Source organism: Macaca nemestrina, chromosome 12, assembly GCF_043159975.1.
Source record: "Macaca nemestrina isolate mMacNem1 chromosome 12, mMacNem.hap1, whole genome shotgun sequence".
In the NCBI taxonomy this organism is placed as follows: Eukaryota; Metazoa; Chordata; class Mammalia; order Primates; family Cercopithecidae; genus Macaca; species Macaca nemestrina.
Genome location: NC_092136.1, coordinates 107,981,020 through 108,005,099, shown reverse-complemented (window position 1 = coordinate 108,005,099; position 24,080 = coordinate 107,981,020). Strand labels below are relative to the sequence as shown.

At 42.2% G+C, this 24,080-nt stretch overlaps 1 protein-coding gene across 1 annotated transcript in view; it reads right to left on the bottom strand.

The window, feature by feature from the left end:
- The window catches only part of LOC105493659 (cullin 5), a 106,994-nt gene extending 83,854 nt beyond the window's left edge, over positions 1 to 23,140 (bottom strand). The window contains 2 exon segments of the mRNA XM_011761498.2: positions 22,659 to 22,685; positions 22,688 to 23,140. Coding sequence (XP_011759800.2) covers positions 22,659 to 22,685; positions 22,688 to 22,915 — 255 coding nt within the window. The 5' untranslated portion in view covers positions 22,916 to 23,140.
- Positions 23,141 to 24,080: the final 940 nt, after the last annotated feature.

Below are 24,080 nucleotides of genomic sequence, written 5' to 3'. Positions count from 1 at the left end.
CTAGAATTCTCTCATTCACTGGCTCTTTAGAGAACTGCAACATTTGCCATACTCCTGCCCCTCTATCCTTCACTCCTTACAGCACAACTAATCCCCTCATAAGCACTCTTCTCACACAGATGGGCCGCAGGAAGTCAACAGGGAGTTGGCAATGGGGGAATATCTGGAAAAAAGAGTATTCTAGGCAGAGAAAGCAGCCAATGCAAAGAACATTAAGGTAGAAGCATGCTTAATATATTCAAGGTAGAGCAAAGTAAAGAAAGCGGAGAGAGCAGATAAGGTCATAGAAGTAACTTAGCTTACTGGATATTACTGAGCAGAATCTTGTAGGACCCTGAAGGCCATTATAAAGCCTTTGGTTTCTACTATAAGTGAGATGAAGAGCCATTAAAAGACCCTGAGCAAGAAGCGTCATAATCTCTCTTTTTTTTTTTTTTTTTTTTTTTTTTTGAGACGGAGTCTTACTCTATTGCCCAGGCTGGAGTGCAATGGCACGATCTCGGCTCACTGCAACCTCTGCCTACTGGGTTCGAGCAATTCTCCTGCCTCAGCCTCCTGAGTAGCTGGGATTACAGATGCGCACCACCACGCTCAGTTAATTTTTGTATTTTAGTAGAGACAGGGTTTCACCACGTTGGCCAGGCTGGTCTTGAACTCCTGACCTCGTGATCCGCCCACCTCAGCCTCTCAAAGTGCTGGGATTACATGCGTGATCCACCACGCCTGGCCTGAAGTGTCATAATATTATTTACATTTTAAAATCTACCTCATTACTATGTTGAGAATGCACTATAAGGTGCAAGGGTTAAAACTGGGTGTAGGATTAGAAAGCACTGATGGTGACCTGGACTGAGGTGATAGCAATGGAGGTACGAGAAGTGGTTCGATTTCAGATGCCCAAGAGGTGGTACTAATAGGACTTCCTGACAGTAAGCATCTGAGATATGAGAAAGTGGAGTAAAGCATGACTTTAAGGCTTTTGTCCAGTAAGTGTGGCACTACCATCAACTAGAATAAAAGAAGATTTGACAAGCTTATGATGGAAAGCTTGTGAGACTGGTTTTAGATGTATTACATTTAACGTATCTATTAGATATTCATGTGAAAATGTTGAATAGGCAGTTCAATATGGAAATCTAGAATTTAAAAGGCCTATCAGAAAATAAAAACTTGAAGTCATCAGAATACAAATGGGTTTTAAAACCTGTTATTGGATGAGATCACTGTGAGAGAAGTGATAGATAAAGACAGAGACCCAAGCGTGAGGTCTTAGGTATCCAACATCAAGAGGTGGAGAGAGGGGTAAGAACTAGCAAAGGAGACAGAAAGAGCAACCACAGCACAGGTGGCAAGAAAACCAAAAGTATGGTATTCTGGACAAAAAGTGAATAAAGTATATCGGAAAGACAGAATAATCAATTTTAAGAAATTCTCCTGACAGATTAGGTAAGATAACCACTGAAACAGCAATATGGAAATCACTGAAAGTTTGTCCACAGAAGTTTTTGCAGAGTAGTAAGGACAAAACCCAGGTTAGAGTGGAATAAAGAGTGGAATTAAGAGAGAACGAGGAGCCAGGCACAATGGTTCACACCTGTAATTCCCAAAACTGGGAGGCCGAGGCGGGCAGATCACTTGAGCCCAGGAGTTCGAGACCAGCCTGGGCAACATGGCAAAACCCTGTCTCTACCAAAAATACAAAAAATTTGGCCGGAAATGGTGGCTCGCACCTGTAATCCCAGCTCTTTGGGAGGCCGGGGGTGGGTGGATGACTTGAGGTCAGGAGTTCAAGACCAGCCTGACCTACATGGTGAAACCGTGTCTCTACTGAAAATACAAAAACCAGCCAGGTGTGATGGTGAGCCCCAGTAATTCCAGCTACTTGGGAGGCTGAGGCAGGAGAATTGCTTGAACCTGGGAGGCGGAGGTTGCAGTGAACCGAGATTGTGCCACTGTACTCCAGCCTGGGCAGCAGAGGGAGACTGTCTCAAAGGAAAAAAAAAAAAAAAAAATTAGCCGGGTATGGTGGCACCTATAATCTCAGCTACTAAGGCTTGGAGGTGGAGGTTGCAGTGAGCCATGATGGCGCCACTGCACTCCAGCCTGGGCGACGGTGAGACCTTATCTCAGAAAATAAATAAGTAAATAAAAACAAAAATAAATAGAGAAGAGGAAAACTGGAAAGAGTACAGACAACTTCCTTCACAATTTTTTCTATGTAAGAGAGCAAAGAATTGGCGTGGTAATTGATAGGGCGAGAGGAAGTAAAAAAATAATAATTTCTTTTTTTTTTTTTTGAGACGGAGTCTCGCTCTGTCCTTCAGGCTGGAGTGCAGTGGCGTGATCTCCACTCATTGCAACCTCCGCCTCCTGAGTTCAAGTGATTTTCCTGCCTCAGTCTCCCGAGTAGCTGGGGCTATAGGCGCCCGCCACCACGCCCAACCAATTTTTGTATTTTTAGTAGAGACAGGGTTTCATCATATTGGCCAGGCTGGTCTTGAACTCCTGACCTCGTGATCCACCCGCCTCGGCCTCCCAAAGTGCTGGGATTACAAACATGAGCCACCACGCCTGGCCAAAATAATAATTTTTTAAAGCTAGGATACAGTATGATTGTATGCTGATAGGAACGTTCCAGGATATAATGAAATGTTAATGATGTGGGGAAAGGGAGAGAAACTGCTAGTGAATTTAAATTACACTGGGTAGGCAAGAGGGAATGGGATCTAGTGCGTACGTGGAGGAAGTGACTACAGGCTAAGAGGAGAAGGCAAAAGAATGTCCATGTAGGGGCTGGTACGAGGATAGATGTCATATGACTGAGAAGTTCATATTTTATTGCTTTAATTTCCCAGTGATGTGGAAATAAGGACAATGCCTGAGAAGATGGGGGAGGAAATGCCAGAATGTTGATAGAAAAGATGTGAAAAATACATCTAGGAAAGTGGAAGAACAAGTGACTCTGGAAATGCAGTATGACTGGCCTCACTGTGGTCATGAATTTAAGGTGCAAACAGCATGGCTGTGTCTTTTTGTCCAGTGACATTCAGCTGTCAGGTACTGGCACTGAAAAGTGGAGACAGATTTGACCAGGGCTGAACACTTTTCCCAAGCGGAGTAAGACAGGGGCAAGGAAGTGAAAGGTGTATTGAAGAGAATGATTATAATGATTGAGAAGAGAATTTTTGTTGGGTAAGGGGGAGAAAATGGACTTCAAGATGAAAAGAGAAAGAGACTTCTGCTTCCAATCATGACAGAATAACAGGAACCAGATTTTCCCTCCTGCCTAAACAACTAGAAAACCAAAAGGCAGGGCAGGACAGTGCTTCCTGAGAAAAGAAAAACAAATGAGGTGAGTGCTACAAATGTCCAAACATACTGCCTAGAAGAGTGTCTCCAGGCCTCATCTCAAGGAGGGTAAACCCAAACAGCGGCTGGTGGTTTCACTACGTTTAAGAGACAGAATTCAGAGTTTGAAAAGGCTGAGGTGACTAGAATTCGTGGCACCAAGGGAGCTCTGGATATTTAGAGAGAAGGCCCTTGCAGCCTGTGGCTGAGTACTAACCTGTACCTGGGTGTGAGAAAACTATATGAGATGGGGGAAGAACCATTAGGAAGGGATGGGCAGAACAATCAGCAGAGCACACACAGGGCCAGAAACAGTTAGTATTGCCACCAGCCAGAGTGGAAACACTCCTTAAAGTGCCAGGTATTGGGTAGAGTCCACAGAAAGTTACTGAGTCTACAGTGGAGCCAAAGTAGCCCTACTCTGAGTGGTATTCTGGACACACTCTAACAAAAATTAAAGGTAAGCTTCAAAAGGATCAAACTGATTCCAAGCTACCTAACTGAATCACAGCCAAATCCAAAACTATTTAGAGAAAATGTTTAAAATCAGGCCCCTAAAACATATACTCACAGTGTCTGACATCCAGTTAAAAACTACCAAGCATGCAAAGAAACAGGAAAATATAACCTATCACCAAGAGGAAAAAAAAACATCAAAAGAAGCTGACCCAGAATGACACAGGTGTTACATTCAGTAAACAAGGACATTAAGTCAGCTATTATACATATTCTATATGACCAAAAAGGTAGGGGAAGGCATGAACATCACAGAAATAAAATATTTTTTAAATGAATATCAGTAAGCTGTGGAACATCAAATGACCTAACCTACACATAATTGGAATCTTGATGTAAGGGTATAGCGAATATTTGAAGAAAAATGCAAAAATGTTGTCTAATTTGATGAAAACTATAAACCACAGATATAAGACATTAAACAATAAGTTGGTAGAGTCAGTGAGCTGAAGGCTTTAGTAATGGAGGTGGACTGTGGGAACAAAAGCACTAGAGAGAGTCAGAAAGACAGGGTGGTACCAGGTACATCAAGTAGGATGCTTGAAACAGATTATGGAAAGATGGAATTTAGCAAAAATCTATCATTTCTATTGTCTTTGTTTAATCATTTCACTGCAAGATTTTCTACTATTTTTTTCACTGCAAATATATGGCATTTCACTAATTGGGGATCATAAAGGCCAACAAATTTTGTACGTGTGGTATTTGTTGTATAAAATACTTCTTTTGATTTTCCTTACATTTCCATGAACACGAATGGTTTGAATATCTGACATCTGTAAATACATTTTAGTTCAGCATTTGTATCTTCTATTATTTAGCTTCACAATAATCTTCAGTGTAGATGTGTAAACCACTGCATCGCTGTGATTATTTTACTTTATAATATCTGACTGCTAATTATGTGTTACGTGCTGTACTGTTCCAAATAGTTTACAAGTATGAATTAATCTTTATAACTATCCTATGTGTTTAGTGATATTATTCCTTTATTATTATTATTTTTGAGACAGGATTTTGCTCTGTTGCCTAGGCTAGAGTGCAGTGGCATAATCACAGCTCACTGCATGTTCAAACTCTTGGCCTCAAATGATCAAGTAGCCCTCCTGCCTCAGCTTCCCAAACTGCTGGGATTACAGGCATGATCACTGTGCCTGGCCTATTCACATTTTATGCACACTGTACAACCTGAGATTAAGTTAGATTATTTGTCTAAAATTACAGGCAAAATAAGTGGCAGGGCAGGAAATCAAATCCAAGAAATTTAGCTCGATTAAAGCCACATTCTTAATTAACTATTCTCTGGTCCTTTCCTGGATAAGGAATGAATGGGCTTCTAATCCATGGGCCAGATCCAGTCCTTGGCTTAATTTCGTCAGGCTTATAGAGTAAACTGCAAAGACCTATGATTATAAAATTTAGTGACAATTATCTAGAAACCATATGGTGGAAACATCACTACATAAGATACATTTCTTTCCAAACATGGTGTAGGAGGAGGAGGAGGACACTGTTTTCCAAGAAGTTAAATATCTCTTTCCACTGAAATAAAAAATTTCATACCACATTCCCTTTAAACTTTTCAGTTCCTTTTATAAAGGAAAAAAATTTCAAACAAATTCTAGCAATACTTGTATTTTTTGAAACCCAAACAAATAATTTTAAGGAAAAAGCAAAAATAATAAAACTGATAAAAGAGTTTATTTTGGGGAGCTTGTCATTTATTACATTTATTCATTGAACAAACATCTGAGACTCTACTGTGCACCAGCGCACATAAATGAAAAGTCCTCAAGCAACTCGCATTCTAGTATAGTGTTCCTTTAACTGTAGTACACGGACTCCCGAAGGGTCCCAGTACATATTCTTTGTTTTTTTCTTTTTTCAAACACTAAGTTGAACCAGACACCCAAGATATATTCTTAAGACTCAATATGTAAAAAGAATTTTAAAACTTTGTTTTTGCTTTTAAAAATCTAATAAAATATTAATACAAGTAGAAATCTGAACTTGTTCATATGACCTTAAAACCAAGCACTAACCATAAACGGAAAAAAATTTATACACTGCACTATATTAAAATTAACTTTAGCCATTAAAAGACACCATTAAGGGAGTGAAAAGGCAGCCCACAGAGTGGAGGAGATATTGCCTTTTTTTTTTCCTTTAATACAGAGTTTTGTTCGTTGCCCAGGCTGGAGTGCAATGGCAAGATCTTGGCTCACCACAACCTCTGCCTCCCTGGTTCAATGATTCTCATTCTCCTGCCTCAGCTTCCTAAGTAGCTGGGATTACAGGCATGCGTTGCCATGCCCGGCTAATTTTGTATTTTTAGTAGAGGTGGGGTTTCACCATGTTGGTTAGGCTGGTCTTGAACTCCTGACCTCAGGTGATCCACCTGCCTTGGCCTCCCAAAGTGCTAGTATTACAGGCGTGAGCCACCACACCAGGCTAGGAAAGGATATTTCTAATATGTATATCCAAAAAAGGCTCTCATCCAGAATATGTAAAGAACCAAAAAATCCATAAGAAAAGCAAAACAACTCAATTTTATAATTGACTTTTTTTTAGAAATGGGGTCTTGCTGTCACCTAGGCTGGAGTGCAGTGGCACCATCATTGCTCACTGTAGTCTTGAACCACTGGCTCAGAGAAAGTTAGAAAATTTATATCTCAAAAGCACAGAGCTAAGGCTTCAGGCCTAAATACTGTACCATCATTTGCCCAAACCAAGGAGGGAGGGTGGATTACAGAAGAATAACTTAATTTTTAAAAATGTGTTTGGGTCCTGTGTTAATTGGCTTAGGAAAAAAAAAAAAGTGTTTGGGGTGGGGGTAGGTGTTATCAGCCAGAAATATAAGATGTTATACAGATCTTTCTAGAACATATTATTGCTTACAAAAATCCACATCTCCCATTGAAATTTAAGAGTGCATTTTCAAGCAATTAGTGCATCTGTAACAATCCCACTTTACCAGGTTATGAGTAAAAGAGCAGATATATAATGGTGTAGAAATATAATATTTGGTATCATGTTAAAAATTAAGAATGTTTAAACACAAGAATGTAAACAAAAATAGAAAAATCCACTGGCTTGCAAAATGATTCAAATGGAATCATTTTTAAATAATTCACTTACTCTACAACAAAATAATACAAATGTTGACCTATTGGTTTGCCCTGAAAACACCCAGAAATCCCTACATAACTCATGGGACAAAAACATACCACATCAAATCATAGAAGCAATATTATGGCAATATTTTAATGACGTCAAATGTTTAAAAGAAAACATTTAGGCTGGGCGCAGTGGCTCAAGCCTGTAATCACAGCACTTTGGGAGGCTGAGACCGGCGGATCACGAGGTCAGGAGATGGAGACCATCCTGGCTAACACGGTGAAACCCCGTCTCTACTAAAAAATACAAAAAACTAGCCAGGCAAGGTGGCGGGCGCCTGTAGTCCCAGCTACTCGGGAGGCTGAGGCAGAAGAATGGCGTGAACCCGGGAGGCGGAGCTTGCAGTGAGCTGAGATCCGGCCACTGCACTCCAGCCTGGGCGACAGAGCAAGACTCTGTCTCAAAAAAAAAAAAAAAAAAAAGAAAACGTTTAAAAGAAAACAGAGGGGGCTCATGCATATAATCTCAGCATTTTGGGAGACCAAGGTGGGAGGATCACTTGAGGCCAGGATTTCAAGACCAGCCTGGGCATCATAGCAAGACCCCATCTCTAAGAATGGATGGGTGAACGGATGGATGGATGGATGGATGGATAGACAGACAGCAGACAGATGGATAGACAGACAGACAGATATAGGTAGAGAGAGAGAGCGCGCGATAGATAGATAGAAGGATGGAAGGGCATGGTGGGGCGCACCTGCAGTCATAGCTACTCCAGAGGCTGAGGCATGACAACTGCTTGGGCCCAGGAGTTGGAGGCTGCAGTGAGCTATGATCATGCCACTGCATTTCAGACTGAGGAACAAAAGTGAGACCCTATCTCTGAAAAATAAATAAATAACTGGGTGGCGTGGCTCATGCCTGTAATCCCATTACTGTGGGTGGTCAAGGTGGGAGAATCACTTGAGTCCAGGAGTTTGAAACCAGCTTGGGCAACATGGTGAGAACCCATCTCTACAAAAATAACATAATGTAACATAACATAACATAACATAACATAACATAACATAACATAACATAACAACGTAACATAAAATAAAATATTAGCTGGGTGTAGTGGCGGACTACTACTCCAGAGGCTGAGGCAAGAGCACTGCTTAAGTTCAGGAATTCAACGCTGCAGTGAGCTATGATCATGCCACTGCACTCCAGCCTGAGTGACAGAGTAAGAAAAATAAAATTTAAAATAAAAATAAAATTTAAAAACAAAACAAGGGGCCGGGCGCGGTGGCTCAAGCCTGTAATCCCAGCACTTTGGGAGGCTGAGACGGGCAGATCACGAGGTCAGGAGATCGAGACCATCCTGGCTAACACGGTGAAACCCCGTCTCTACTAAGAAATACAAAAAACTAGCCGGGCGAGGTGGCGGGCGCCTGTAGTCCCAGCTACTCGGGAGGCTGAGGCCAGAGAATGGCGTGAACCCGGGAGGCGGAGCTTGCAGTGAGCTGAGATCCGGCCACTGCACTCCAGCCTGGGCTACAGAGCGAGACTCCGTCTCAAAAAAAAAAAAAAAAAAAACAAGGAAACAAAGAATGTTATTATTGCTGTATATCTTGCTACATCTTGCTTATGACAAAGGTTTAAGAAAAGCTAAGGTGAAAACACAAGCTGAAGGAAAAGCAAGAAATAATGGCATCCATAGAATTAATGGCATTTTTTAAATCACCTTACTTTTACATGCCCATAACATTTTGAACACCACACAACCACAGTTTAGTTGTTTTAAGATTTGTGAAGTTCCCACCACACTGATTGTGGATTACAGCCATGCGTCACTTAATGACGTTCTGAGAAATGCATCATTAAGCAATTTCATCGTTGTGTGAAAATAACAGCATGTACTTAAATCTAATGGTAGAGCCTACTACACACTTAAGCTATATGGTATAGTCTATTATCCTAGGCTACCAACCTATACACCATGTAACTGTACTGAAGCTGGAGGCAATTAGAACAAAATGGTAAGTATTTGTGTATCTAAACATAGAAAAGGTACAGCAAAAATACAGTATGAAAAATAAAAAGTGGTACACCTAAATCGGGCACTCACCATGAATGGAGCCTGCAGGACTGGAAGATGCTCCAGGTGAGTCGGTGAGTGAGTGGTGAGTGCATGTGAAGGCCTAGGACATTACCATATATTACTGTACACTTCATAAACACTTAGGCTATGCTAAATTATACAAAAATATTTTTCTTCAATAATAAATTAATTTAAGCTTATTGTAACTTTTTAACTTTAAAAAACCTTTCCTCTTTTTGGAAAACTTTTTGACTTTTTTGTAAGTAACACTTATCTTGAAACACAAACACATGGCCAGGCACCGTGGCTCACACCTCTAATCCTAGCCCTTTGGGAGGCTGAGGTGCAAGGATCACTTGAGCTCAGGAGTTTGAGACCAGCCTGGGCAACATGGTGAGACCCTGTCTCTATTTTAAGAAAAAAAAAACAAAAACAATCACAAACACATTATACAGCTGCACAAACATATTTACTTTCTTTATACCCTTATTCTATAAACTTTTCTATTAAAAAAAGGTTTTTTATTTTTAAACTTTTTCATTAAAAACTAAGACAGACACACACACTAGCCTAGGTCTCCACAGCGTCAGGATCATCACCACCATTGTCTTCAACCTTCACATCTTGTCCCACTAGAAAGTCTTCAGGAACACTATCCTGAATGGCGCTGTCATCTATGATAACAAAGCCTTCTTCTGGAATGCCTCCTAAATGACCTGACTGAGGCTATTTTACAGTTAACTTTTAAATTTGTTAGAGGGTACACACTCTGAAAAAACAATAACAAGTATACAACCGTAAATGGACTGCTACAGTTTGGATGTTTGCCCACCAAGCCTTATGTTGAAATTTGATCCCCAATATTGTAAGCGGGCCTAACGAAAAGTGTTGGGTCATGGTGGTGGATCCCTCATGAACAGATTAATGCCAGCGGGGGTGGGAGCAGGGTGGTGAGCAGTGAGTGAGTTCTCACTCTGCTAGTTCCCTGAGAGCTGGTTATTGAAAAGAGTCTGGTACCTCTCCCCGCTCTCCTGCTTCCTTTCTTGCCGTGTGATCTCTACACACACAGGATCCCCTTCACCTTCTGCCATGAGTAGAAGCAGGCTGAGGACCTCACCAGCCTACAGAACTGTGGGCCAAATAAATCTTTTCTTTATAAATTACCCAGTCTCAATGGACTAAGATATACAAAAACCAGTAACACAGTCATTTGTTATTATTAGGAGAACAATAATTTTATTATCCTATTATCTAAAGATTATGTACTATATACAATTATATGTGCTCGACTTTTATAAGAGTGGCAGCACAATAGGTTCAAGTACATCAGCATCGCCACAGACACAAGTGATATGTTACTGCGCTACTACATTATAAGGGCTACAATAAAGATTTCCAGACAATGGGAAGTTTTTAGCTCCCCCTCCTATAATCCTATAAGACCACCATTATGTATGTGATCCGTTGTTGACCAAAACATCAATATGCAGTAAATGACTGTATATCCAATTAATAGCACTCTAATAACTTTACCAAAGGAAGCCAGTTGGCATGTTTTAGATAATTCATGTAAATTATGAGGTTAGCTATTTGAATGTGTGGGTTCCCTTACTGTTTATGAAGCCACTATTGCTCCCAGTTATGTGATTTTAAACCCCCATTTGCCAATCCCCACTATTCAAAAGAATCAAACTACTGTACAGTTGTCCCTTGGTATATGTGGGGAAATGATTCTAGGACCCACCTCATCACACCCCACCCCTCAGGACACCAAAACCCATAGATGTTCAAGTCCCTGATATAAAATGTCACAGCATTTGCTTATTACCCATGCACATCCTCCCATATACTTTATATCATCTCTAAATTACTTATAATACCTACTATAGTGTAAATGCTATGAAAATAGCTGCTATACTGTATTGTTTAGGGAATTATAAGAAAAAAGATCTGTACATATTCAATACAGAGGCAATTTTTTTTCTGAGGTTTTTTTTTTAGATTACTGTTATTTATAGATACAGAAACTGAGGCATAGAGATGTTAAGTAACTTGCCCAATATCACACAGCTAGCAAATGGCAGAACCTGGAGACCAACCTAAGCAGTGTGGCTCCAGAGGCTGAGCTCATAACCACTGTTATATTGCAAGTACACTACTTGCATCTATTAGGGATTCATAAAACCTTTCTTATATCAACAAAAGTGAGGTGGCTTAATAAAAATAAATGTGTGCAGGTGCCATACTAAGTGCATATATGTGATATTTCTCGTTTGCTTTTTTTTTTTTTTTGAGATATAGTCTCACTCTGTCACCCAGGCTGGAGTGCAATGGAGTGATCTCGGCTCACTGCAACCTCTGCCTCCTGGGTTCACATGATTCTCCTGCCTCAGCCTCCCGAGTAGCTGCGACTACAGGCATGTGCCATCACGCTCAGCTAATTTTTGTGTTTTTTTAATAGAGATGGGGTTTCACCATGTTGGCCAGGCTGGCCTTGAACTCCTGACCTCAGGTGATCTGCCTGCCTCAGCCTCCCAAAGTGCTGAGATTATAGGCATGAGCCACTGCGCCTGGCCTTTTCTGAGTATCTTTAATCTTTGGTTGGTTGAATCCATAGACATGGAACTCATGAATACTGAGGGCTGATTATATATATTTGAATACCAGTAATTCTCACTACGTTCCAGCCACAGCAACCTTTTTTTTTTTTTTTTTTTTGAGGCGGAGTCTCGCTCTGTCGTCCAGGCTGAAGGGCAGTGATGCAATCTCGGTTCACTGCAAGCTCCGCCTCCTGGGTTCACGCTATTCTCCTGCCTCAGCCTCCGAGTAGCTGGGACTACAGGCGCCCACCACCGTGCCCCGCTAATTTTTTGTATTTTTAGTAGAGACGGGGTTTCATCGTGGTCTCGATCTCCTGACCTCGTGATCCGCCCGCCTCGGCCTCCCAAAGTGCTGGGATTACAGGCGTGAGCCACCGCGACCGGCCCACAGCAACCTTTTAAAGGTGTTCCTCAAACAGGCCAAGCTCATCACTGCACCTTAAGACCTTTGCCTTAGAATGTAGATCATTCAGGTCTCAGTTCCAATGTCACCTCAGAGAGGCCTCCCAAACCAATCTAAGAAAAATGCCCTTCCTCCATTCCTCTCTGCACAACCAGAGACAAAGTCTTCAGATGGTAGAAGAGACGCTCTGATTGGCTATGCAACTGTAATTTTAATTTGGAATAAACAGACTTTTAAGAAAAGCGCAGGAAAGCTATGGGATTTGGCTGAAATGTCAACATGTGGCAGAGAAAGAACATTCAACAAAAAACAGTCAAACGCAGTTTTTTGGGGAAAATTATTTTCTGTTGTAAATAAGTGAGTAAAATAGTGGCTCCACCTTCTGAACACTTTTTTTTTTTGAGACAGTGTCTCACTCTGTCGCCCAGGCTAGAGGGCAGTAGCATGAACATTGCTTACTGCAGCCTTGATCTTCTGTGCTCAAGCAATCCTCCTCCTCAGCCTCCCATGCAGCTGAGACTATAGGCATGTACCGACATGCCTGGAAAATTCTTAAATATTTTGTAGAGACGAGCTCTTACTATGTTGCCCAGACTGGTCTTGAACTCCTGGGCTCATGCGATCTTCCCACCTGGGCTCCTCAAAATGCTGGAATTACAGGCGTGAGCCTCCGCATCTGGCCTTGAACATCTTATCATGTTGTTCTCGCTACTACCCTAATTACCAGCAAAAACTATGCAAGTGTATTCTTTATGTCTTTAGTGTCAGTATTCATCCAACAGGATATAAGCTCCAAAGTCTAAGAACTTTGTCATATTCACTGATAGTTTTTTTTTTTTTTTTTTGGAGACAGGGTCTTGCTTTGTCGCCCAGTCTGGAGTGCAGTAGTGCAATCTCAATTCACTGCAGCCTCAATCTCCTGGGCTCAAGCAAGTCTCCCAACTCAGCCTCCTGAGTAGCTAGAACTACAACTGTACACCACCACCCCCAGGTATTTTTTTTATTGTTTTGTAGAGACGAGTTTCACCATGTTGTTCAGGGTGGTCTAAAACTCCTGGGCTCAGGTAATCCACCCACCTCAACTCCCAAAGTGCTTGGATTACAGGTGTGAGCCACTGTGCCCAGCCTAACTGACATTTAAAATGGTATCCAGTCCACCATAAATGCTCAGATTTTTATGGAATGAACAAACTCCAGTTACACAGATCAATTACCTTTGATACTATTTGTATGTACTCCATGGATATGACCAACTTTTTTTTTAATTTTTATTTTTGTAGAGATGGTAGGTCTTGCTATGCTGCCCAGTCTAGTCTCCAACTCCTGGCCTCAAGTGATCCTCCTGCCTCAGCTTCCCAAAGTGTTGGGCATGAGCCACTGCATCCAGCCTCTGACCAAAGTTTTAACCTGAGCTGTATCCTGCTTTTTTGTTGTTGTTGTTGTTGTTTGTTTTTTGTACAAATGGGGTTGCCCAGGCTGGTATCAAACTCCTGGCCTCAAGGAATATTCTCACCTTGGCCTCCCAAATCACTGGGATTACAGGCGTGAGTTACTGCACCCAGCCCTGCTTTCTTTACAGAGTGTATCAGGCATCTATTTCCTCCACCTACTAACCAAGGCAGGAGGCAAATGGCTTTTAATGACACCTGGGTTCACCAGGACACTAGGCAAAATATTTATTAAGAGAAACCTCAGGTAGGCATGGTACCTCATGACTGTAATCCCAGCACTTTGGGAGAACGGGATAGATTGCTTGAGCCCAGGAAATCCAGATCTGGGCAACATGGCAAAACCCTGTCTCTAAAAATTTTTTTGAATGAGCTGGGCATGATGGTGTTGCACCTGTGGGAGGATGAGGTGGGAGGAACACCTGAGCCTGAGGAGGTCAAGGCTGCAGGGAGCTGATTGCACCACTGTACTCCAGACTGGGGGACAGAGTCAGACCCTGTCTCAACAGAAAAGGAAAAGAAAAAGAAAAAGAAAAGAGAAAAGGAAAGAAAAACCTCTCTGGCTGACTGGCTCTTTTGCTCGTACCTGTAATCCCAGCACTTTGGGAGGCCTACACAGAAGATCCCTGGAGCTCAGGAGTAGAGACCAGTCTGGGCAACATGGTGAGATCCCATCCCTATAAAAAATTAGCCAGGCCTAGTGTGGTATATGCCCGTAGTTTCAGCCACTCAGGAGGCTGAAGTGGGAGGATCGCTTGAGCCTGTGAGATGAAGACTGAAGCGAGCCATGATCATGCCACTGCACTCCAGCTTGTGTGAGAGTTAAACCTCCTCTCAAAACAAACAAAAACAAAAACAAAACCTCTCTTTTTACTAGAAAGATGCCTAGTATCCTCTTTCTACCTTCCAGCAGTCTAATATTCCCCTCCTCTAATCCACTGAAAAATGACTGATCAAAATTTATCCTGAGCTGCCACTTCCTTTTAGAAGTTTTATTTAACATACATTACCTCCAGATTATGGTAATTGTTCAATCATTTATTTTCATAGAACATGAAAGATTCTACCATTTACATGTATCATAAAGTTTTATAGTTACTGATTAGTCCATTATTCCCTCTCCCATTCCTTCCCATGACCAACAGAGACACCGCTGAAATTCGTTTTCTCCCTAGGCTGTGTCAAATGCAACCACCTCTCTAGAACAGTACACTGAAGTAGGGGAAGGCCGCTCTAAGGTTCATGTCCCTCTTAGATGTGCCTTTCAAGAGGGCAATTTCTATCAACCCAATGAAAAATTGACAAGTTCTTAATGAGGTTCTCATTTGTACTTAACTAGACATATTAAAAAGAATTCTCTCGTTATGTATCTTAACCACATTCACCAACAATATTCAAATCTTTGTATCACATCCATATTCCTTGCCAAGCACATCCTGACTCTGTGCTTTCACACTGGCTGTTCCCTCTAGAAGGAACAGCCTTCTAAATATGTACATGACTTGCTCCCTTGCTTCATTCTGGTCTTACCTCAAATACCATCTCCTCAGAGGCATTCCCTCACTATCTTATCAAAAATAAGCCAGGTGCAGTGGCTCACGTCTATAATCCCAGCACTTTGGGAGGCTGAGGCAGGCAGATCACTTAAGGTCAGGTGTTTGAAACTAGCCTGGCCAATATGGTGAAACCCCGTCTCTACTAAAACTGCAAAAATTAGCCGAGCTTGGTGGTGGGCACCTGTAATCACAGCTATTTGGGAGGCTGAGACAGGAAAATTGCCTGAACCCAGTAGGTGGAGGTTGCAGTGAGCCAAGATCATGCCATTGCACTCCAGCCTGGGCAAGAGAGTAAGACCCTGTCTCAAAATAAATGAATAAATAAATAAAATAATAATAATAATCATAGTACTGAGCACTCTACTCTCTCCTTTACCCTGGTTGTTTTTCTTCATAGTACCTATCACAACTTGAGCTACAGTATGTATTTAACTGTTTATCTTTATTGTCTCTCTTCCCAACAAAAATGTAAATTACACAAGGGCAGGAGCTGTCTGCCTAGTTCATCATTATCTAGTTAGAATTAGGAAATATTAAATTCTTGTTCAATGAATAAATTTATTTCCCATAGACTTAATTATTCCTGTTATGGTTATGGTTTCAGTGAACAAGATGTTACTGGCACAAATGCCCCTCATCTATGGCCATCTCACAAGCAGAGTATAAATATACAGAAAATAGAAGTAATAACTTTTATGTGTAAAAGCCAAAAATAGATTGACGGCTTGAGAGTACCTCTGCTCACATATTTTTCAAATATTCCTCAGTAACTACAGAACTTTATTTCAAACCCCCTTGCCTAGCACTGAAGGCCCTTTGTAATCTGACCCGACTTCCCTTTTACTCCTATCCCTCTTGTTGCTTCCCTGTATTCTGGGTTTCTACGCTGCAACAATCCCAAGGAACACTATCCATACAGAATATCTAACACAGCATGCAGCCCTCCTTACACTGCAGCCAAACTGATCTAGCCTAGATTCCTACCAAATTTTCTCCTAATTACCACCTACAAAAGGTTTACCCATTATTCAAAATCCAGCTCCAACACTTTCTCCATAAAATTTTCACTGATCATCCCAAGAGAAATTATTTCCTCAATCTGTGAGGGAGCATAGAGCAATTGGTAACACATGTGAAACCTTTGCCTTACAGTAAATCATTAGTAACTTTTAATCTCCTTTAGTATATGGCAAATTCCCAAAGAGCATGGACATTGTTCTATATATCTTTGCATTCTCCATGGTGCCTTGCACACGGGTGTCAATAAAGTTATTTTAATAATGAATAAATTCTACAGGCACTTTTTATTGTTGTTGTTTTATAGAAACAGGGTCTTGCTATATTGCCTAGGTTGGCCTCAAGTAATCCTCTCACCTCATCCTCCCAAGGTGCTGGGATTACAGGCATAAGCCACCACGCCCGGCCTCTATACACACTCTGAATCACTGCTTTACATTTCCATTTTCTTTCCTCTTAAAGGATAAACAAAATTTCCACTCAGAGAGGAGAAGTAGTATGAATCATATTTCAGTTTAATGTTTGATTTCTCTTGTGGTTCAGTTATACACTACTGCCTTCTTGTGACTCCATCTCACTAGATCCAATTAGAAGGAGACAGAGTGAGAGTTAAGAGTTAGTTATTAGGCAGAAAATGACCTCTGGCATGCTAGTTAGCTAACAAGTAACCAGCCAGGTAGGGGTGTGTGCACACACATGTATGAGAGAGAGAGACAAGAGACAAAGAGAGAGGATACTAGTTGTTATCAGGAGAAGACCCAGCTGGAAAGATCTCAAATAATTTAAATCATCAAAGGTATCTGAACAGGAAAGTGATATGGTGAGAATTGCATTTTGATCTAGAGCTCAGATCAGAGCTAAGAGATAAAAATAGTGAAATCATGGGAGTTAAGACTGTCCCAGAAAAAAACATACAAAGATAGAAAAGGGCTGAAGATAAAATCCTAGGATATAATTCTACTGGGGGCAGGGGAGGGAAGTCAGTGAAAAAACAAAGGTGATTTGAGAGACAGCAGACCAAGAAGGGAATGTCATAAAAACCAAAAGGGAAGCAGAGGAAAGAGCAATAATGCCAGAAAAGAGGATAAATATTATCAGAGAAGAATCTCATTTGATAATGAGGTTGCTAATGCTTTTACGACTGACAGGTTCTATACAATTGAGTAGGAGAGAAGAGTGAGCCATATTACAGTAAGTTAAGGGGCTAAGAATTATAAAGGCAGCAAATGGGGGCTGCTTTTCCAAGAACTGTGACAGTGAGAAATGGACAAAAGTTTTAGGCAGAGGCAGAGTACAAGTTTATATGATGAGGAGGCAGAGTGCAGGGGCTCATGCCTGTAATCCCAATACTTTGGGTGGCCGAGGCAGGTGGATCACTTGAGGTCAGGAGTTTGAGACCACCCTGGCCAACATGGTAAAATCATGTCTCTACTAAAAATACAAAAATTAGCTAAGTGTGCTGCTGAGTGCCTGTAATTCCAGCTACTCAGGAGGCTGAGGCAGGAGAATTGTTTGAACCTGGGAGGCGGAGGTTGCAGGGAGTGGAGATCCCACCACTGTACTCCAGGCTGGGCAACAAGAGTAAAACTCTGTCTCTAAAAAAAAAAAAGTTTATATGAGGCGACACATGGACTTTCTTATAGGCATAGGAGTGAGAAAAACGGGAAACTGGAAAAAAAAAAAAAAAAAGAGGGGACATACCACCAAGTCCTGGGGGGAAGACGGGGACTGAACAAGAACAAGCAGAAGGAGACAATTTAGGAGGTAGCATGGAACAGAGGAGAATATGGGAGAAACAAGAAAAATGTGTGGTATCGACCAAGGAAGTTAAGGGCACTTCAAATAGCTGGGTAAAGTAACGTGCTAAGAATTAAGAGGTGAGCCGGGTGCAGTGGCTCACGCCTGTAATCCCAACACTTTGGGAGGTCGAGGTGGGCGGATCATGAGGTCAGGAGATCGAGACCATCCTGGCTAACACGGTGAAACCCCGTCTCTACTAAAAATACAAAAATTAGTCAGGCGTGGTGGCGGGTGCCTGTAGTTTCAGCTACTCGGGAGGCTGAGGCAGGAGAATGGCATGAACCCGAGAGGCTGCAGTGAGCCAAGACAGTGCCACTGCACTCTAGCCTGGGCGACAAAGCGAGACTCTGTCTCAAAAATAAAAAGGGGGGGAGGGGTGGTGAGGCTCAGCAAAAAAAGGTTTAAACAGTTGCTGTTTGGAGTACAACAATGAACTGGAAACAAAAAAAATGAGCACTAAGGGCCAAGATGGTAATTGCAAAAGAAAAGGAACAATCACAATTACATGTTCAAAGTAATCTGAAACAGAAGATAAAATTATAATATCAGATCCCTACGAACGTTCTACAGACACACTTTCTAAGGAAAAACAACAAAGATAAAGTAGTTACATGGAAAGGTTTTCAGAGATATAAACCCCTAAGCAGTTGATAACTGTGTATGTCAAAATGTGCTACACAAATCTTTACATAGCTGAAAGACTTCTAAGATCCAGCAATAGTCCGCTTGCTTTAAACAGACAATAAAATTATTAGAGTCAAATTCCAATATTAAAAAAGAAAAGCAGCCGGACATGATAGCTCACGCCAATAATCCCAGCACTTTGGAAGATAGAGGCGGGTGGATCATAAGGTCAAGAGATGGAGACCATCCTGGCCAACATGGTGAAACCGTCTCTACTAAAAATACAAAAATTAGCTGGACGTGGTGGCGGGCGCCCGTAGTCCCAGCTACTTGGGAGGCTGAGGTAGGAGAATCACTTGAACCCGGGAGGTGGAGGTTGCAGTGAACCAAGATCGCGCCACTGAACTCCAGCCTGGCAACAGAGCAAGACTCCATCTTAAAAAAAAAAAAAAAAAAAAAATTAAAAAGAAAGAAAAGCCGGTGATTTTTATGACATTGGCTTCTAATTTCTAAGTTACACATCAAGAAAGTTTTGAGTTATGTGTGATGGCTCAAGCCTGTAATCCCAGCACTTTGAGAAGCCAAGGCTGGCAGATGGCTTGAGCCCAGGAGTTCAAGACCAGCCTGGACAATACGGGGAAACCTCGTTTCCATAAAAAATTAGCCAGGCATGCTGGTACACACTAGGACATGCTGGTCCCAGCTAGGAGGCTGAGGTGGGAGAATCACCTGAGCCCGGGAAGTTGAGGCTGCAGTGAACCGTCATTGTGCCATTGCACTCCAGCCTTGGCATCGGAGTAAGACCCTGCCCCCTGTCTCCAAGAAAAAAAAAAAAAAGGAAGTTTTGAATCTTTCAAAACATATTAGCTATCCCTTTGAACTCTGTGTCCTCCACAAATTCAATAAACTTAACTTTATTCAGCTTACTGATAAAGTAAGTAAGGACATATACTTTCAGCACAACACTAAAGGCCTCCTTCAAGGACTGATTTATTATCCTTCATTATCATTCATGACCTGAATTATACCTTCAGGTATAGTTGTCTGACTGATAATGAATCAAATTCTAATAGTAGTCTCATCAAGCCCACACTTCTCCATTTTGACCATGGGACTAATTTTGTCAAAAATGCTCTGGTGAAATCTAACTGTACAATGTCAAAGGCATTTTTCTAATGAACCAAGTTATTAATCCCATCAAAAATGGGTATGAGGCTAATTTAGCCACTCTCCAGCCAGTTCTGTCTCTATTCAAGGTAGCACCAGCCTTGAATTTAAATAATCCTACAAATTATGTTACAGAACTACCCTGCAGAGGTCTCACTACATTTCTCCCAAAGACAAACTTCAGTCTTCCCACTTGATGATTAGTTACTTTTTAATGTACAAATAGTCATCCATCCTCATCCTCGGTCTCACTTTCCAGTTTCAGTGACACGTGGTAAACCACGATCTGAAAATATTAGACAAAAAAAATTCCAGAAAGAAACAACGGGTTTTAAATTGCACATTCTGAGCACTGTGTTGAAATCTCCCACAGTCTGGCTCCATCCAGTATATCCATGTTGTATACCTTACTCTCCCATTAGTCACTTAGCAGCCCTCTTGGTAATCAGATCAGAAAAAACAGTATATATAGGATTTGGTACTGTCCACAGTTTCAAGTATCCACACGGGTCTCGGAATATATTCCCTGGGGGTAAGTGGGGGATGGTGGGTAGGGGGTGGCAGGGGCTACTATGTAAGGCAATCCCTCATCACCTCCCAATGAGGATAGAAAAAGATTTTCTAGCCCACTTGAATACATAAACTTTTGGATATATATAGATAAAAGAACCAAATGTTCATTTATAATGTCTATTACTTTAAACATCTTTAAAATCATCTACTATATAAAATAATATTCATTTAGAAATTCAGCATTTTCCCTTAATGAACATTTCATAAGACAATGTTATTGAATTTTTCCCAATGTATCATTGGCATCTGTCTTCATGTTCACCAGAGTAAGTCACTTGTTTTTTTTTTCCCCCTTTATTTGTAAATGTTCAAGTTAAAACACTGTTTAAATTCTTGTGAGCTTTTAAACCTAAACCCTAAGTACCCGTTTTCCGTATATTCAGGCAGTTTTTCCATTCACAGGTCTGTGCTGTGGCTGTAGATTCAGAATTTCCACAAGGTAAGTACTTAACTAATCTGAAGCAAAGTCGCCTCCACAGGTAAGTACTTAACTAATATGGACCAAAGTAGCTTCTCCTCCAAACAATCGTTTGTGAGGTTTTGTAAGGAGTAGAGCAGTGACTTACTTTTTTCTGAGAGTTATTTTTGGGGAGAAAAAGACCTTGCTTTATATCCAGGTAATCAACAAGTCAAAATTTTGCAGAATCAGGGACAAAATTACTTCTTAAACACATTTCAATGAATAGCATAGATACTGTTTATGTCACCATACACATGCAACAGGAGTCTTCAGAAATTAAACATATTCTTTCCTTTTTTTTTTTTTTTCCATTCAGTCTCACACAGCAGTGGCGCGATCATAGTTAACTATAACCTCTAACTCAGAATTATCAATAGCACCTATATTGTAGGAACACTGTGAAGATTAATGTATCTAAAACAATCCTCCCACCTTGGCCTCTCAAAGAGCTGAGATTACAGGAGTGAGTGATCACTGGGCCCAGTCCACAAATTTTCTTTCTGAAGTAAAGCATGGGAATTTTGCTATACCATTATAAAAGAGAAAAGCAGAGTGGGATGGGTTACTCAATTCCCCTGAATTAGTTTTCTTAAAGAAAGAGGGAGAGTAGTTCTAGTAATTTATTGTATTATACTAATTAAGTGCCAGGCACGGTTTTAAGCATTATAGATACATTAACTAATTTAATCTTCACAACGGTCCTATGATACAGGTGCTACTGATAATGCTGTCCTACTCATAAGGAAACTTGCCCAAAGTCATACCGCTTTTAAGTGGTGGCTATTCAGGGAGTCTAATTCTAGGGCCCCTCTCCCTTTCAAAAGGTGATATATACAGTACTCCCACCTCTTAGTAAAATTTGTTTTTCATTTTATGAGGCAGTCCCATCTGTTAGACAATCAAATATCAGTGGTCTAAAGAAGATATGATGGTTAGGTTCCCGTACATTTTCTTTTGTATTATTTTCTAGTATTCATCCACATTGCCTGAAGGCATGAGAGGTCTGAGGAAGAGGTGGTTCATCCTTTGTATTAGGCTGGTGCAAAAGTAACTGCGGTTTTTGCCATTAATATTATGTTCCCTGAGCTAATCAACACCCCCATTTCTGTCGTACTTTAAGGCAAATGATTAACTACTACAGACACATACACAGAACAGACTAGTTCCAAGTCTTCCTCATTCTTCTCCAAACTTTTTAACTAGTGGAGAATCTGCCCCTGTGGGCCTAGATCTCCCTTGCTATATAAAACTAACTTTAAATATTGTCTTTGACAAGGTAACTTTCCTGCGCCCTAAAACGATGGCATCGCTTCATCAGTTGTCATCTGGTTGTGCCCTGTAACGGGGGTGGGGGTTAGGAAGCAGTTTCCTAAGAAAAAGGAAAAAGATGAACTCAAGAATGGGAGAATTAGGAGGGAAGGTGTAACACGCAGAAAAGGGAGGAAGGGGGGTGGAGTGGGAGGCACTGCTGGTCGGACTTGGAATTTCGTGCAGACAGAACGAGAACAGAAATGGAAGAAGTGGGGGGTCGAGTCACTGAAACCTGTTAGGCAGCATTTTCTTGGCTTTTCCTTTGATGCGTCTTAGACACTGCTTTACAAGAAACTGAGACCTAACAGTACTAACGGCCCACCTGGTCAGGACACCGCACGACCATTCATCTCCCGCTCCCGGCCAGAGCTGGTCCCTTGAAAGCACCGCTCCCCGCCAGCGCTCAGTCAGGCTTTTCTCCCAGCGGCCAGTCGGCAGGAGGGACCACCAGAGCCTGTCGACCCCAAGGCCACAGACCCGCGTTCCGGTCCTCGCCGGCTGCCACCGCGGCTTCCCTGCCAGTGGACAACCCCTGAACACTCCCACATTTCGCAGCTGAACCTGAACCATGCCTTTCCCGAAGAGCCGAACCCAGCCGCCACACAGTAAAACCCAAGCTGGAGTGAGGGTCTTACCTTTAACAGATTAGACGTCGCCATGTTCCTTCAACTTGGACTCTCGCGAGAGGACGCGAGAATTCGTGGCGCTCCCGGCCAGGCCTTGACCGGAGGCCGGAGTTCCCACCAGGGCCCAGGGCCCGCCGGCCCGCACCGGGGTGTGGCGGGCGCTGGGGCAGCGTGCCGACAGCGCTGACCTCGTCCCAAGCACCGGGAGCTTCCTCACTCTTGTCCCCTACATGGTCACCAGAGCTTCCCCACGCGAAAGACCTCATGCACGCGCTCAGGAAGACGGGAAAGGCGAATGCTGCCGAGAAGGTAACGGGAGCCGACCTGACTTGGAAGAGGAAGCATCGACTCCACGAGCCTCCCCGACTCCTTCGGCTTAGCTTTTGTGGTTGCACCTTCCGCGGCCACCCGCAACGAATTTAGCTCGGCTTAGGCCCGCAGCTCAGGTTCCGCGGCCGCGTCACGTGACGCGAGGGCGGGGACGCGCTCGGGAGCGAGCGTGGGAGCCTGGAAGCCTCGGTGGGTCCCAAGGCCGCAACGAGGCCAGGACCGCGCCCTCTGTTGGCGGGACCTGGCGTTTTCCCGCACCCCTCCCCACATCCCGGACTCGGTGTTAAGGGAGTTGCATTGCCGTGAAGTGCTTAAAACAGCTGTCTTCAATAATTGGTGCATAGAATGCGCCCAGTAAATATGTGTTGAGTGCACAAGCGTATTGACTCTTAATATTTATATTCAAGAATGCCTGGCACTTAGATAAAATATTGTTCAGCGCTTTGGGAAGCCGAAGGGGGAGGATCACTTGAGGCCAGTTCAAGACCCTCATCTTTACAAAAAAGTTTGGGAAAAAAGAAATGATTGTTTAGGTAATGAATATTAATCTTCGATTTTCTGAAGGCACAGTATCCTAGAAGATCCTAAACTATAAGCCCCCAGGTTTTACCCCTTCAGACCACAAACCACTGGCCAAGGAGAGAATATAATTTACGTGTAGAACCTACAGGATACCTGGTATTGTATTATGCAAGTTTACAAACAGCCTTCATACGGCCATAATGCATAGAAATAAGTAAGAGCTCTGGACTAAAAGCAGAGAAGAGGGATGCACCTACTTAAAGAATCCAGTCAAGTAGTTAATACTTGTTTGAGCGCTTGTATATACTAGGCACAGGAAATACAGGATTAAATAAAAGAGAAGACCTCTGCCCTCTTGGAGTTTATGGCCTAATAAAGTAGCCAAATGTTAAGCATGGTTACACAAGTCAAATATCACTTAGTGGGAGTTGTGATAAATACTGCGAAGAGGCCGGGCGCAGTGGCTCACGCCTATAATCCCAGCACTTTGGGAGGCCGAGGCAAACTCCTGAACGAGGTCAGGAGTTCGAGACCAGCCTGGCCAACATGGTGAAAGCCTGTCTCTACTAAAAATACAAA